The following is a 13,507-nucleotide window of genomic DNA, read 5'->3' as shown; positions in this document are numbered from 1 at the left end:
GCATTACGACTCAAATTAATCCGCCGAGAGAATAAAGTTTGTCTTAATCTTTCTGAAAACGCGAGTCTTTCATTTGAGTGGTTGTTTGGCCACCACCCCTACTTAGCCTAGTTATCTCAAACATGTGCCAATGTATTTAATTTATTTCGATTGGCCTCGAAGGTCTGCTCTCCACATGTAATAAAAACATTTTGTCTAAATAAAATCTCTCTCATCTAAACATGGTAGCCCCGCTATTCTCTTTGATTATAAAGACGTATGTATAATTAAACAGAATCTCCTCACGATCAAATTGAAATTTATTTCAAGCATATTCATTTGCAGCATATTAGAGTAGTTGTTCCCCAACCCCGGCTAAGTAATTATTGTGGGCCGATTCAAATGTGTTTCCTTCCTTTACTTGCTTAGGGTTTTCCATTTAGGGCCATCTAACGTCTGATTATTAGTTGGATCTTTTTTAGAAGAATTTCTGCCGCTTTATTCTTGTGCTTATTTTCAGGATTTGTTACAACTCGACTGGGGGCGTTTTTCTTGTGCTGTGATTCTTTGGGGCTGACCACATGCATTACCTTTCTATAAAATCGTCCAATTCAGATACTCAATTTTAGACATTCCTGCTGATATTTCCGTGCTTAGCAATTACTTTTCACATTTTTTGTTTGGAGTATTTTGTTGCATTTTTTAAAGGTTTCTCCTCATCTAAAGTAGGTTATGTTCGGGGAGTTGGGTACCGCTATAGGCTTTTATCATTCATTTACATGGTTTCATTGCTGCTATAGTTACTGCGGATTGATAAATGAAAATAGAAAATGTTATTCAATTAACTTTACCCCCGAATTACATATTTCAATATTAATCGGAAACATAATTTGGGTAATTATTTCCAATGATTGACCAACTTATATTTTTAATTAGATTGTTTTGCAATTCAATTCACATAAAACTAAATCGCCGACATTTTCATTTTAGTTAAGTAAAATAGTTATGTGGACTAGAGCCACAATACTGACACTGCTTTTGATGACCGTGGTTCCATTTGTGGAACTTAAGGTATTTATAATCAGAGACCCAGTCAAATCTGTTTTATGCCCATGATTATCGCATGATTATACGCAAAGATAGACGAATTGCTGATATTTACTTGACTCTAACCCGGCAATTGCCCATGAATCTGACCCAATTGATTACCATGAAATTGAAAACTTCTGGCAAGAGTCAACTACCTGCACCGACAATGTTTGAGGCTGAATTTAGATCGTGTGATTTTTATGCTAAAAATAATGCACGGTTATTGGGATTTCTAATGCCGTTTTTAAAGAAATCCATTGCAAAAAGTAAATTTCCACAATCCTGCCCAATAGCAGCGGTAAATTTTGGAAATATTGAAAGTATTCTTGGGGAGGTTTTGAGAATTGTACGATTTTATTTTTAGGGTAATTACACTTGGATTGGCCTCAACTTGCAAGATCTGAAAATGCCAAAATTTTTACCCAACAGCCAATACGAGGTGAATGTGTTCACTTATGTGCCGAAGGAGTCGAGTAGGGAACTAGTTTTAAATACATATTTAATCACAGAAGTCAAGTGATTGATTCGGTGAATTTTTTTTTTTTTTTTTTTTTTGAAAATAAATCAATAGTTGGATTTTTTTCACTTATTAATACGATTGAACTTAATGAAACTATTGAACTATAGATATATTCACCAATGAACTGACCATGTGACTACAATATGTTCGAATTCCACTTATATCTAAATCCATTTTCAAAGATTTCGTTTTTGAAATAATGTCAAAGAGCCTTGCCCTTAGGTTTTTGACCCGGAGAATTTGGCCAATATTTACGTACTCCGCAGTGTTGTTAAATATTCAAAACAATTGCACACGAAAGTTGTGGTCCATTTTACATCTAAATAAAATCCAATGGTCATCCAAAATGCTAGACTTCTTCTCTGTCCTCAACTCTCTTCTGATGCGAAATTCCGTGTCAATTAGTTTTAAATTTTAGAAAAAAATTTTTTTTTTAGTTCATTTAACCTCTAAATGTACATCTTAAGAACAATAGGCTTAAATTCTGACCCTAACCTTACCCCATGCAAAATTTCGTAAGGATCGGACGATGATTGCGACATGCATATAATACCCTCTTAACGTAGTGTTGGGGGGTGTAAAAATTTATAAAATTACAAATCAAATTGTCAGTTAAATTGGAAAAATCGCATGCGATAAAAAATATGACAAAAATTGAAAAAAATGGAACAAAAGATATTCACTATTTATACCCTCCACTATACTATGGAGGGCATATTAACATTGTCATTCCGTTTGTAACTCCTCGAAATACTTATGTAAGACCCAACAAAGTATATATATTCTAGATCAGCGTAAAATTCTAAGTCGATTTAGCGATGTCCGTCTGTCTGTCTAGATGGTTAAAATTTTGCACACATGTTTATTTTTCCAGTAGGCAGGTTAAGTTCGTAAATGGGCCATATAGGTCCACGTTTTCATATAGCCCCCATATAACGGTATCTCCCGATATTCGGTATTTTGATGATTTTAGCGATATTGTTTTAAATTTGGTATTTGAAGTTCGAAATGGATACTGCACCCTAAGACAGAAAATTGTCTGTGCAGGTCCACGTCTTCGTACCTCGGTACCTCCCTATATTCGGTATTTTGATGATTTTAGCGTCATTATTCACCAGAGTTGTGAAAATCGGCTCAGCGGTTCTTGATTTATAAGCACAATAAATAAGATCAATTCCTTTACATATATATTGTACCTATTTTGCTATATATCCGATTTCTTGGCTGTTAGCATCACTTTAATGGTCAGAGGTGATCTTTTAATGTATTTGTGATTTGGCTGGGATTAAAAATATTCGCGGTTTAGTGGAAATTTTCCTATTTTCTTACATAAAAGTTAGGGTCTATTTTACCCGCTAATAATTGTCCGATGGCCGCTCAAATTGGTAGGTTTCTGCCCGGTCCTAAAGTCTAACTCCATGTAAATTTTCGCGTCGATTGGTTCATAATTTTGCTCTATAGAGCAACTGCAAAATCAGAAGAATTTTCTGTTTTTGGTCCATTCCAACCCCTAAATATCGTGCAATCATCTCCAAAGACAATAGGGTTCTATTCTGACCCTAATCCCACCTACATTTTCAATTTCGTGAGGATCGGTTCATAATTGTGACCTGTAGCTTGATTACAAATTAACATGGACAGACGGACGGACGGATATAAATAGCTAGATCGACTCATCACGGCCAGATAGGAAGATCCATATATACTTTCCCATGTGGGAAACCATTATTTCGTGGTGTTACATAATTTTTGGCCCAATCAAACTTATAAAAGGATAGGAATTATAGCTCCATCACAACTCACAGAAGTTCAAAAACATGAAGATTTAAAAAAGGCTTGATTTCATATTCGTTATGCTTGTGGCCTTTTCCTCCGCAGCGGGTGCGCAGATCCATTCCCCTTCTATCAGGTACTTACACTAATATTCGCCGGTACCAGAGCATCCTCAACAACGTTTGATCTAACTATCAAGCGTTTTGATTTCAGGATTTTGTTGACGTCACTTATATTCGCCGGTATCAAACCAAGAACGTTTTCAAATTATTTATGGTTGTGGTATTTCCCTCCGCACCGAATACACAGATCCATTACCTTTTTATTATTGACAGTTTTCTCCACATCGAATGTACAGATCCATACTGTTACTATCAGGTCCAATATACGTATATTTGCCGGTACAAAACTAAGGCTAAACCAAAACGTGGACCTACATGGCCCATTTTCAATACCAAAAGTCCTGCAGACGTAATATACATTTGAGAAAAATTTTATCAACCTACTTCTAAAGTGATTTCCACATACCGATACACGGACGGACATCGCTAAATCGACATAGATTTTTATGATAATCAAGATTATACAGGGAATATACAAATTGCAACAAAATCAAACGCCATAATTTTTACATTTTTTTGAATGAAAACAAAAAATATCGGAAATAGCATCAAATTTTAGAATAAGTTTAGATTTGTTCGAATTGGTCACCTTTGGAATTATGGCCTTCAAAGGGACAACGAAACTGTCACACGCTGCCCAAATGTTGTTTTGCGGTATTTTGGCGCATTCCCGGTGAAGCGCTGGCTTGAGGTGATCGACACTTTGGTATTTGTTAGGGCCAACCTTGCTTTCCAAAATACTCCAGACACAATAGTTCAACGGATTTGTATCCGGTGATTTTGGTGGCTATTGTGCTTTGGAAATGAAGCGAGGAACCTCATTTTGTAACCATTCTTGGGTGGCGCGTGCTGAAACCTGTTGGTATGTCCGAGGTCTGCGGCCAAAATGTTTGCGTGCCTTAGGCTTTAATAATACACCCTCCAGAATATTTTCGCTATAATATTCGTCATTCACTCTGATACCACGGTAGATTAATACGAGCGGATAGCGACCATCGGCTGTTATGGCGGCTCACAACATCACCATGGCCAGCGCTTAAGTTCTGGTGGCCAACCGAAGGTGCACATTTTCAGCTGACCTCTTTGGCTAGTAAACAGGATCATTTTGTTTGTTTACAAACTGCTGGACAACGAATGTTTTCTCATCGGAGAAAACCGAATTCGGCAGTTTACCATTTTGGGTCAAGCGAAGCAACTCTTTGGCGCTTTTGAGTCTATTTTCTCCCTGTTGCGGTGTATGTTCTTGCACTTTTTAGAATTTTAATGGCTTTACACCGAACTCATTTTTCAATATTTGCCGAATGCAATATTGCGATATGTTCAGCTCACAAGCCACTTTTCGGCCACTGTGACGCGGGTTTCGGTCAAATCGCTTCTTTATTTTTCGAAGCATTTCTGCTGATGTCGCTGTTTTCTTCCGTCCACTTCCTTGACGTCGTTGGACTACGCTATCAGTATCACGGTAACGAGAATGGTACGAGACACAAAATGTTTATTAACATTTAATTGTTGAAGAGATCTGACGATAGCCACTTGTGGTTTTCCAGCCACATATAAAGAAATCACACTATCACGCTTGAATTCCATCACGAATAACCTTTTTCTGAAAAATTCTCTCCAAAATGCTTTCGTACGGTTGTCATCAATATAATGAGCTGTCACTGAAATGATTTTAACATCTGTCGGACGAGTGGCTTAGAAATGACAGCAGTCTGAAGTTGGTTGCAGTTTTTTCATCTCACCCTGTATATAACTTTTCGAAAGATTTAAATGGTAGTACGACTATAAAACAGAAAATAAAACCTGTCCAATATCTCTCTTACATTTTTTAAATCTTTGTTTTTTGGATCAACTACGGATATTGGTATGACCTGTAGAGAAGTTTACGTGACCCTACCACAAATTTTCAAAGCACAGAAAAAAAGATCGATACAAAAATCTGAAATATATATTCCTCGTAAGACTTTCATGGTAGTTTGACTATAATATAAACACTTTAGCTGATCCTTTATGAGGTCAAATGTGAGGAAACTGGTGTGACCTCGTCAGAAGCTTGAGTGACCCCAACGCCAAGTGCCATTTTCTTCTAGGTTATCTATATATCTCTTCGATAGACTATCATTTTCTTCCGATACCTCTCGTTGGCTGGTCGTTACTGTTGCTACAGTGAAATATTTGATGGTGGACACCGAAGTGAAGGTTCCTGCTTGAGAAATTTCAGCTATTCGGTTTGAAATCAGCCCATTTGCGGATATTCTGAAGTGCCCTGAAGTTTTCGGTGGTAAGACAACAATTTGTATTGATTACAACATTCGCCACATAAAGATATGTTCCCTGGAGGTGTAAAACAGTCGACTGATAGTATTTCATTTCCCAGGTGTCGACCTCATCCCGATTGGGCCGAAATTATTCAACTGGTGAACGATTAATTTGCATTCACAGTTTCTATTACAGCTTTTGTCTGCTTCTTGGACAAAAGATCCTTAATAGATAAATATTTTTCAAGAGAAGGCTTTCGAGACCTCTAAGATTTCGGAAAGTAATATTTCAAAGGGCTAAACTTCGTCTTACTTTATTTCCGTTAATAAATGCAAATTTAAGACTAGTTCCCGTGCCGAATCCCTCGGTATATAAGTTAGCACGGTAACATCGTATTGGCTGTTTGGTAAAAATGTTGGTATTTTCAGATCTTTTAAATTTAAGCCAATCCAAGTGTAGTTGGCCTGCAAAGGAAAATTAAAAATATCCAATAATAAATCACTTTCACAAAATGTTCAACCAAAATTTACCGCCTCTATTGGACATCCCTTGGGAAATTGACTGTTGACAATGGATTTCCTAAGAAACGGCAACAGGAACCCCGAAAATCGGGCGTTTTTCTTTGTCAGAAAATCACAAACTTTAAATTCGACTTGAAACATGATCGGTGAGCGATCTGGGTGCTGCACCATTGCATTGGTTTTCAATTTCAGTGTTACCAGCAAGCCTAAATTGTTTGGTAATTTTCGAGTGACTTGTACAAAAATATCCGCAATATGTTTATCCTTGCGAATATCGAGACGATAAGCCAGGGCATAGGATTTATTTACTTTGGTCTCTGCCGTCAAGAATTTAATGGTTTTATAATCTAAAGTTCTCTGAAAAGTATAACAGGTATTTTAGAAAATATATAAATCGAACCAAGTTTGTTAAAAGATTTACCTTAAGAGCCACCACAGAAATCTGTGTAGCCAAAATTAGTGAGCATAGTGTGCAGATATTCACGATGAACATCACACTCAACTAAAAGGGAAACTGTCCAAAATTGAATTTTTTTCAAACCACTTTTGTATAATAAAACAATCAGGCTAATTAAGAATCTTAAAAAATTATTTAATCATTTGAAAATAATTACCCAAAATTATTTTAGATTAATATTGAAATATATAATTAGGCGTATTTCTAGTCCCAAAACATTTGATGATTTTATAATAAACATAAACCATATAATTACGCTGCCCAACAATTTTTTGTGTAGAGAGAATGAGTAATGAAACTCGACTAGGTTCGACCAGACGCTTCACTTAAGTGACGAAGTTTTTCGGCTATTAACAAACATACGAGAGAAAATGCATTTGAATTGTTTGCTCACTCTCTCAGAATGACTAAGAAGTTCACCTACTCACTCTCCTGAGTATTCTCTTTTTTCTCATACTCATATATTGTTATTCGGTCTCAATTTTAACATAAGTGACGAAATATACAAATAAGATACAAATATACGAGAGAACGTGCATTTGAATGAGAATGACTAAGAAGTTCACCTACTCACTCTCCTGAGCATTCTCTTTTTCTCTTATTCACATATTGTTATCCGGTCTCATTTCTATTCACTCTCTCATTAGTTTTGAAACAACCAAGTTAATGCCTTAATTACTAGTGACTAAATGTTCCTGGTTAAAAAAAAAAAAAAAACGACCGAACGACAAAACGAATGAGAAAGGCAGAACGATTGTTCAATGGAACAATTGGGAATAGTTAAATCTATAAAGAAATGAAAATGTAATAGAACAGAAACTAGTTCCTCTTCAGAAAAGAAACGATATTTATCGATTTGGCCAGTAAAGTAGCATGCTCAACTCTTCAATATTTTTCTAACCTCCACCATAGTATTAAGTTTTCCATTCCATTTGTAACATCTCGAAATATAGATTTTAGATCCCACCAAGTATTATCAGGGTGAGATGAAAAAACTGCAACCAACTTCAGACTGCTGTCATTTCTAAGCCACTCGTCCGACAGCTGTTAAAATTATTCTAGTGACAGCTGATTATGTTGTTTACAAGCGTTCAAAAGCATTTTGGTGAGAATTTCCCCGAAAAAAAGTTATTCGTGATGGAATTCAAGCGTGATAGTGTGATTTCTTTATATTTGGCTGAAAAACCACAAGTTGCTATTGTTAGAGAACTCCAGCATTTAAATGTCAATAAATCTTTTATGGCCCGTATCATCGCTCGTTACCGCGATATTGGTTCCGACGTCAAGGAAGTGGACGGAAGAAAACCGCAACATCAGCAAAAATGGTTTGAAATGTAAAGAAGCGACTTGATCGAAACCCGCGTCGCAATGGCCGAAAAATGGCTCGTGAGCTGCAACATATCGCAATATTCCATTCGGCAAATATTGAAAAATGAGCTCGGGGTAAAGCCATTGAAATCCCAAAAAGTGCAAGAACGTACACCGCAGCAGAAAGAAAATAGACTCAAAAGTGCTAAGGAGTTGCTTCGCTTGGCCGAAAGTGGTGAACTGCCGAATTTGGTTTTCTCCGATCTCCGATGAGAAAACATTCGTTGTCCAGCAGTTTGTAAAAAAAAAAAACAAAATGATCGTGTTTACTTGCCAAAGAGGTGAGCTGAAAATGTGCACCATCGGTTGGCCACTAGAACTCAAGCGCCGGTCATGGTGATGGTGTGGGCCGCCATAAAAGCCGATGGTCGCTCTCTGTTCGTATTAATCGACTGTGGCATCAGAATAAATGCCGAATATTATCGCGAAAATATTCTGGAGGGCTTATTAAAGCCTTGGGCACGCAAACATTTTGGCCGCAGACCTTTGATATTCTAACAGGACTCAGCACCATCGCACTTAGCACGAGCCACCCAAGAATGGTTATAAAATAATGGCCACCAAAATCTCCGGATACCAATCCGTTGGACTATTATGTCGGGAGTATTTTGGAAAGCAAGGTTGGTACTCAAAAATACCAAAGTATCGATCACCTCAAGCAAGCGCTTCGCCTGGAATTGGCCAAAATACCGCAGAGCAACATTCGGGCAGCGTGTGACAGTTTCATTGGCCGTTTGAAGGCCATAATTCTTGCCAATGGTGACCAATTCGAACAAATTTAAACTTATAATAAAATTTGATGCTATTTCCGACATTTTTGCTTTCATCCCAAAAAATTAAAAAAAAAAAAAGCATTATGTTCTGCCGGGCCGAACGTTGAATACCTTCCGCCATATGGAACGAATTTGGAAATTTTCAAAAAATAAAATACTTTTAAAATTTTTAAAATACCGAATGTAGCCGTTATATTGGGGTCTATACGACGTGGACCTACATAAGCATTGTTTGTCATAAGTCATTTCAATATTTAAATTCGAAACTTTAAATGAGCTGTGCGAAGACCTGGACCAGCATAGACAAGTTTTTGTCATAGGCTTCAAACTTCAAATACGGTATCTCAAACAATTTCGGTGAGTATTGTACCTAAAATCGTCAAAATACCAAATATATAGGGAGGTACCCATTACGAACTCTAAATACGTAATTTGAAACTACGCCGGTGAATAATGTCTCTAAAATCATCAAAATACCGAATATCGGGAGGTACCATTATATGGGGGCTATACGAAGACGTGGACCTGCACAGACAATTTTCTGTCTTAGGCTGTAGTATCCATTTCGAACTTCAAATGCGAAATTTGAAATTTAAAAATCTACGATTAAAGCCCATTATATAAACTTGTGTTTTTTAAGAATTTTGGGAGCGCCCAAAAAAATTCTTAAAAAACACAAGTTTATATCTGCTTTAAGGGTCCTATAATTATTTACAAAATTTGGTGCTCCTAAAATTTGTCAACAACGCATATTTGTAGCGTCTATACTCCATAAAATGTTACTCCAAAAATTCTTCAAAAAATCCTTGCTTATGGTCGCTTTAATGATGTCTATATGGGCTCAACAATTCTAAAAAAACAAAATCCACGTTAAAAATTATTTAAAAAACACGTTCAGGGTGTCACAAGTGGGTTCCAAAAAACACGTTTACATTTTTTTAAATCCAAAATCAACGTTATTTTTTTATAAAATCCACAATCTACGTTGAAAAATTCTATAAAAAACCAAAATCCACGTTTAAAAATTCTTTAAAAAATTCAAAATCCACGTTTAAAAATTCTTTAAAAAAATCCAAAATCCACGTTCAATTTTTTTTTAAATCAAAAATTCCAATTTTTTTTTAATCCAAGATCCATGTTGAAAAATTCTTTAAAAAATCCAAAATCCACGTTTAACAATTCTTTGAAAAAATCCAAAATCCACGTTTAAAAATTCTTTAAAAAAATACAAAATCAACGTTAATTTTTTTTTTTAAATACAAAATCCATGTTCAAAAATTTAAAAAAAAAAATCCAAAATCCATGTTTAAAAATTCTTTAAAAAAAATCCAAAATCCACGTTTTAAAATTATTTATGTTCATGGTACGCCTATGGGGCTCAAAAAAGTCCGCATGCAATCCAAAAGTTCTTTACAAAAATCAGAGTTCACAATAGTCCACAAATGTATCTCTTATTTTTTTAATCCAGGTTTAATGTGTCTTTCTGAGTTTTTTTTTTTTGTGAATCCACACTAAAGGTGCATTCACAGGTGGCAATTCAAAAATAAATCTTATTAATATCAGAACATAATATTTCACATATATTGTTAGATTTAAGTTTTCAATTGACTATTTAGAAATTTTGAATCAATAAAACTTTATCTGAAAAATTCAAATTATTAAAAAATCTAGTAATTTAGAATGTCAAATATAGCCATCCAGATTAACTGTTTTTTGAATACAAAATAATTCTTTTCTAATAATTATTTTTTCGTATAATATGGTAATTAGAATAATTGATTTTTGGTTTGTTTTATAACCAGACATTAGTAAAATTTCAAAATTAGTCAGTACCTCAAAACTCCCATTCAGTCAAGTGTAAAATTATGTGGAGTAGAGGCACAGTACTGGTATTACTACTCATACATTTGACCCAAGTTCCAGTTATGGAACTTAAGGTAATTTTCAAAATTATTTCGTTGGAATTTTCAAAATCAATTTTTGTTTTAGAAAACTGAAAATTACAAAAGTATTAATTTTGTGACTTCGGAAACAACCACGGATAAATTATATGTACGGGAATATCGCATGGATATCCGCAAGGACAGACGTATTGCGGATATTTTTGTCGAGGTCGGGCAGCAGGTGCCAATGAATGTGACCTTATTGGTTACACTGAAATTACAAATTTCGGCCAAAGATCCAGAGCGGCAACAACGATCTCCAACCATGTTTCAAGTTGAATTTAAATACTGTGAATTGCTGTCGAAGAAGAATGCAAGATTGTCGGGGTTCCTGTTGCCGTTTCTCAAGAAATCCTTTGCGAAAAGTCAATTTCCCAAGAGGTGTCCCATAGAGGCGGTAAATTGGATTTTTAAATTGGAATTTTTATGGAAGAAATTTTATCGAATTTTTCTTTTGTATTTAGGGTAACTATTCATTGATTGGTCTAAATTTAGAAGATCTAAAAATACCCACATTTTTACCAACCAGCCAATACGATGTAACGGTGTATGGATTTATACCAAGGAAAACGAACAAAGAAGTGTTGGTCGGTTTACATTTGTTGACCGAAATAAAGTGAGGACTACCGAGGAAGAATTGTAATGAGTTGGCGTAATTGGAAAGACATTTATTTGAATTACATGGTAATAAAAGGGGTAGGGGCATGACATGAGAGAGGTCTCCTATAGAAATATGCTATACAAGCGTCTTCTGGACTTTAAAGATCCTCTTTAGGTATCTTACAGGTTTTCTTCACATAAAATATTTTTTAAAAGTCTTCTTGTCATAGAAGAACTTTTGTGGGTCTTAAGAGCAAAAAATCTACTGAGAGAGATCTCCTATAGAATGTCAGCTATTTAGGGGCTTTCTAGACCTAAAGGACTCTCTATAGGTATCCTATACCTTGAAGGTCCTCTATCGTAGATTCACAGGATATATAAAAAACTTTCTATGGAGTTTCTGGATATAGAAGACCCTTTGCGGATCTTCTGCATATGGAAGAAATTGTTCTCAACCTACCTATAGATGTTCTTTAATATCTATCGGTCTATCAGATATAGGAAGCCTTTTCAAATATCTTCTGGTATTAGAAAGCTATCTGAAGGCCTTTTGAAAATTTAATTTTTTTAAGATATTCTGGGCATGAAAGGCATTCTCTAATTCTTCTGAGCACAGAAGACATGTAGAAGGTCAGCTTTATAGAGAGGACTTCCACACGAACTTCATAAACATGAAGACCGGTAGAAGTTTTCATTCATTCATTTATCGAAGGGTTTTTCCCCGAATATAATTTTTTTATATGGGTCTTATGGTAGAAGTTTTCAGAGATCTATAAGAGGTCAGCCATTTATAGAAGGGGTTTCCAAAATGTAAAATACTTTATATAGGTCTTCTGAACCCATAGACCTTTTGAAGGTCGACTGGATATAAAGAAATTCTATGGGTCTTCTGAATTCTGAAGAGCTTCACAGGAGAAGGGCATTCTCTAAGCCTCTGGATGCAGAATGCATGTTAGAGGTCTGCTTTATAAAGAGGACTACCACACGATCTTCATAATCATGAAGACCGGTTGAATATTTCATATACCTATTAAAGGTCAGCCATTTATCGAAGGGGTTTCCCCGAATGTAAAATACTTTATATAGTCTTCTGCTAGAAGTTTTCAGAGACCTATAAGAGGTCAGTCATTTGTAGAAGGGTTTTCCCGAATGTGGATATGAAGAAATTTGAAGACATTCTGGGCATGAAAGGTATTCTACAAGTCTTCTGGACACAGAAGACAGGTTGAAGGTCTGCTTTATAAAGATGACTTCCACACGATCTACATAATCATGGAGACCGCTAGAAGTTTTCAGAGTCCTATAAGAGGTCAGCCATTCGGGTTTTCCCGAATATAAAATACTTTATATAGGTCTTTTGAACCCATAGACCTTTTGTGGGTCTTCTGGATATGAAGAAATTTTAAAGAGGTCATAAGAGGCCTGCTGGGCATAGGATACCTGATCCTGGACCTCACCTGATACTGCTCATAGGACAAGATGTTTTGGATATATAGCAGACTGGTGGAAGTATTCAGGAACCTACATTAAGCCATCCATTACCAGAAGGTTTCTCCCCGATATAAAATAATTTCCATAGGTTTTCTGGACATAGAAGACCTTTTGTGGGTGTTATAGAAGAAATTCTATGGGTCTTTCGGTCATTAAAGAGCTTTTATAGTCATACTGGTCATAGGATTCCTTTTAAAATATCCTTTGGAAGCAGAAGACTATCTGAAAGACTTTTGGAAATAGCAGGATTTATTTTTTATGATATTCTGTTCCTGAAAGACATTATCTAGGTCTTCTTGATTTAGGAGACCTGTAACAGATCTTCTTTACAAAGAAGACTTGTAGAAGGTCTTCTTTCACAGAAGACTTGTAAATGATCTGGGAGACCATTAGAAGGTGTTCTGAATATAGAAGATTGGGAGAAGTGTTCGGGGACCTACAGGAGTCATCGATTTATAAAAGGCGAATAGATTTTGTCTTTCGGTCTAGGAAGCCTATTTAAGGACTTCTTTGTCCTAAAAGTCTTCTGTACTTCTTCGAAGCTCTTCTGGGCATAGGAGGCCCGTACAAGGTATTCAGGGAAGTATAGGAGGCCAACGGATGGTTTTTCGG

The 13,507-nt window shown here is 35.8% G+C and overlaps 2 protein-coding genes across 2 annotated transcripts; one reads left to right on the top strand and one right to left on the bottom strand.

Moving 5' to 3' along the window:
* Positions 1 to 428: 428 nt before the first annotated feature.
* LOC105261887 (uncharacterized) lies at positions 429 to 7,306 on the bottom strand. The gene is made up of 5 exons (XM_059129446.1): positions 7,295 to 7,306; positions 6,685 to 6,765; positions 6,273 to 6,620; positions 6,055 to 6,206; positions 429 to 573 (listed from the first exon to the last, which is right to left on the bottom strand). The coding sequence occupies exons 1-5, from the start codon at positions 7,304 to 7,306 to the stop codon at positions 429 to 431; spliced, it is 738 nt and encodes a 245-aa protein (XP_058985429.1).
* Positions 7,307 to 10,657: 3,351 nt separating this feature from the next.
* Positions 10,658 to 11,531, top strand: LOC109612802 (uncharacterized). The gene is made up of 3 exons (XM_020037197.2): positions 10,658 to 10,798; positions 10,851 to 11,201; positions 11,269 to 11,531. The coding sequence occupies exons 1-3, from the start codon at positions 10,727 to 10,729 to the stop codon at positions 11,422 to 11,424; spliced, it is 579 nt and encodes a 192-aa protein (XP_019892756.1). The 5' UTR covers positions 10,658 to 10,726; the 3' UTR covers positions 11,425 to 11,531.
* The last annotated feature ends 1,976 nt before the right edge of the window (positions 11,532 to 13,507 follow it).

Source organism: Musca domestica, unplaced genomic scaffold (genome assembly GCF_030504385.1).
Source record: "Musca domestica strain aabys unplaced genomic scaffold, Musca_domestica.polishedcontigs.V.1.1 61, whole genome shotgun sequence".
In the NCBI taxonomy this organism is placed as follows: domain Eukaryota; kingdom Metazoa; phylum Arthropoda; class Insecta; order Diptera; family Muscidae; genus Musca; species Musca domestica.
Note: the sequence above shows the minus strand (reverse complement) of the source record. Positions and strands in the feature narration are given on the sequence as shown.